General features: G+C 37.3%; 1 protein-coding gene across 1 annotated transcript in view; it reads left to right on the forward strand.

Moving 5' to 3' along the window:
- The window catches only part of LOC112013241 (exocyst complex component SEC6), a 38,348-nt gene that overhangs the window by 19,275 nt on the left and 15,293 nt on the right, over positions 1-3,780 (forward strand). Inside the window, 4 exon segments of the mRNA XM_065762333.1 lie at positions 841-924; positions 1,053-1,139; positions 3,173-3,186; positions 3,330-3,439. Of these exon segments, the coding sequence (XP_065618405.1) occupies positions 841-924; positions 1,053-1,139; positions 3,173-3,186; positions 3,330-3,439 (295 nt within the window).

Genomic DNA, 3,780 nt, shown 5'->3' on the forward strand with positions numbered 1-3,780 from the left:
GAGACGCGGGGGGGGGGGGGGGGGGGGAGCAGAGAGTCATGAACAGGGAGAGAGAAAGTAATGTGTAAGAAAAATTATAATTTTAATGAATAGTAACTTTAAAAACTGTTCCTCAAAACAGAAAACACCCCTCTAGGTGTTTTCAAAATACATGATTTAAACACTTTAAATTGAAAACTGTATTCTAGAAACTCTATTTAAGGTTCTCTTTCCGAACATAGTTTTTAATAGTGGGACCCATGGTTTTCAGGATTTGAATACTTGAAAACTGTTTTGAGTTAAGCTTACAAAATGGGACCTTAGTCATATGTTCTTAAAGAGTGACTATTGCCATGTTCATTTCTCAGCCATGTCATCATCCCATGTGGAATGGTAGCCTGACTCATCATACCCATGTAGATTATTTGGCCATGCCACATCATCATGCCCTAGATCACAGGCCTTCCAATTTGTATGATTTCATAGATTCATTGTATTCATGATCTTTGTAGAGGAACTCTTTGGCATACCGTATACAGCCAATATAGATTTCTTGTTCCCTATTTACTTGTGCAATTTTTCATCAATAAAATTTTGTATTAAAAAAAAGTTAATTTTTTCATATATGAATGTGTCTGATGGCTTCACTTGATGGAGATATTAACAAATGATTTTTCTTTGGTTTCTCTAGATGATAATATCTTTCTTACAATCTTATGTAGTTCTTTACTATGTGTGGTGGGTTAATTGATCAGTAATTTTGCTAAAAGTATAATTAAATAAGTAAGAGCTTTGATATATATATATATATATATTTAAATTTCCCTGCATGTTTGGACCTTGTGGTTTATCTTGCTTCAGGTGATGATTGATTTTCAAGCAGCTGAGAGGAAGAGACTTGAAGAACCTGCTTCTGAAATTGGTCTGGAGCCTTTGTGTGCAATGGTTTGTGAGTTATTTGATCATTTAGCCAGGGACAATCTCTGGCGCTTGCATTGAAATAGCTTATTATATGTTTCTCTATTGACATTTTGTACATTTTAACAAAAATCTCCTGTTGTCATTGTGTACAGGTTAACAACAATCTGCGCTGCTATGATCTTGCAATGGAGCTAAGTAATAGCACCATGGAAGCTCTTCCACAAAACTATGCTGAACAGGTTATATTATTATCAATCTGAGTTCTTTTCTTATTTTTTATTTTTATTTTTTTTTGGATAAATAACATAAGAACCCAGATTACAATGATCAACTAGAATAGGGAGGGACAAACAAGAACATGATGGCAAGAACAAAACCCCATTCAAGGAGTGCACTGAAGAAAAGGACTTTAAGTCGAGGATAGACCGTTCACAATCCTGAAAGCATCTAGCATTCCGTTCCCGCCATAAGCACCAATACAAATAATGCGGCACAAGCCTCCAGAAATCTATATTTCTGTCTACTGTACTTTCCCTACCATGAAGCTAACAACTCAACAACTTTATATGGCATAACCCAATGGATACCAAACAAACAAAATACCATAGACCATAGCTCATATGCTATAGGACAATGAAGAAGAAAACGATCCCTGATTCCCCACAACTTTTGCACATATAAAACCAATCTAGCACTACAATATGCCATAATAACCAAAACAATCAATGTGGCATAAACCTCTAGAAATCTATATTTCTATATCTACCTAACTTTCCCTGCCATGAAGCTAACAACTCAACAACTTTATACGGCATAACCCAATGGATACCAAACAAACAAAATACCATAGACCACAACTCATATGCTATAGGATAATGAAGAAGAAAATGATCCACCAATTCTTCACACCTTTTGCACATATAACACCAATCTAGCACTACAATATGCCTATTCTGAAGATTATCTGCCGTTAAAATCTTACCTAAAGCAGTAGTCCAAGAAAAGAGCGTTACTCTAGGCCGAACCTTTGATTGCCACACTATTTTCCAAGGAAAAGAATTGACAGAAGAAGGGAATAAAGAGTGATAAAAACCAATGCTTTGAACTCCCAATCGTGCACTGGATGACGAAACTAGACGTCCCAATGAGGCCCCCCATAAAAAAAAAACACGACCTCCGACATAGAAGACCCCCTTGCCTAACTATTACTATACAACTTAGGAAAAGCTTCTTTAAGAAAATAATCCCCACACCAACCATCCTTCCAAAACTTCACTCTAGTACTATCACCCATATCATATTGAAGACATTTAGAAAAAGACAACCAACCACTTCTAATGTTTTTTCACACACTAATACCATAAGTCCCTGCCACCGGTTTTGTACACCAACCACTCCAGTCGTCCCCATATTTCACCTCAATGAAAGAAGGGAATAAAGAGTGATAAAAACCAATGCTTTGAACGCCCAATCGTGCATTGGATGACGAAACTAGATGTCCCAATGAGGCCTCCCATAAAAAAAACATGACCTCCGACATAGAAGACCCCCTTGCCTAACTATTACCATACAACTTAGGAAAAGCTTCTTTAAGAAAATAATCCCCTCACCAGCCATCCTTCCAAAACTTCACTCTAGTACCATCACCCATATCATATTGAAGACATTCAGAAAAAGACAACCAACCACTTCTAATGTTTTTTCACACACTAATACCATAAGTCCCTGCCACCGGTTTTGTACACCAACCACTCCAGTCGTCCCCATATTTCACCTCAATGAAAGAAGGGAATAAAGAGTGATAAAAACCAATGCTTTGAACGCCCAATCGTTTTTTTTTGTGTATTTTCCTTGTAATTTCGCATGGATCATGCCCTACATGGTATGTCTTTGTAATCCTATTACTGCATGATATATTTAAATGCTTTATCATTAGACCTCCATGTGAATTATACTTCATCATAAAGTTTAAAATTTACGTTATCCCTTACAATATATCTCATCACATATGGTTGGGAATTACACCACTTTCCACTCTTTTCTCAAACAAGAAGACAATGCACCTATATGTGTGTGTGTTTTTTTTGGGGCTGGGGGGGTTTGAACCAAAGCTTCCCTGTGGGCTTGAGCTGAATAGGAATAACCGAAAAGATATTCCCGAGTTAAAGATCCATAACTATAGGCAATTGCACATCAAACCTAATTCTGTGATAAGGTACTTAATCACATAAGCTCACATGACATGTGCCATGGCCTTGTATTTGGCCACCAGATTAGATTTGAAATGCAACCATAATTGTTTTGTAGTTAATATTTTACATAATTGTGTATTTTTTCATGCTCCATAAAGTTGTTATATGTGCTGTTCATAATATACTAGTATACATTGTATATCCTGATGGCTTAATGTGTTTGAAATAGATCTTCAGAACTAATATTTAAATTCTGCGTTGATGATAGGAAGCTGTCCAGCAAACAGTTAGTGTAATATTTGAAGATCCAGGAGTGCAGGAGTTACTTGTAAACCTTTATCAGAAAGGTAAATTATTTTTACCATTTGTGGTTCCTATTTTACCATATCTGAAGATCCAGGAGTGCTGGACTTACTATTAAGCTTTATTAGAAAGGTCAAGTAGTTTTTACCATTACTTGTCTGTTATACAATGGAGATCAGCTTTGTTTGATATTTTCCATGTGTTCATTGTCCTAATGATGATAGGGCTAGATGAGGGTTTTGGGAGCAATTGGCTGGGGTATGTTCATGGTAGACCACTCTCCAATTATTTTGGATTCTTTTTTTTTTTGGGTGGTTTTTTGGGGGGGGGGGGGGGGGGGGGGGGGGGGGGGGGGGGGGGGGGGGGGGGTGGGGCGGGGGGGGGG

Source organism: Quercus suber, unplaced genomic scaffold, assembly GCF_002906115.3.
Source record: "Quercus suber isolate HL8 unplaced genomic scaffold, Cork oak 2.0 scaffold_453, whole genome shotgun sequence".
Classification (NCBI taxonomy): Eukaryota; Viridiplantae; Streptophyta; class Magnoliopsida; order Fagales; family Fagaceae; genus Quercus; species Quercus suber.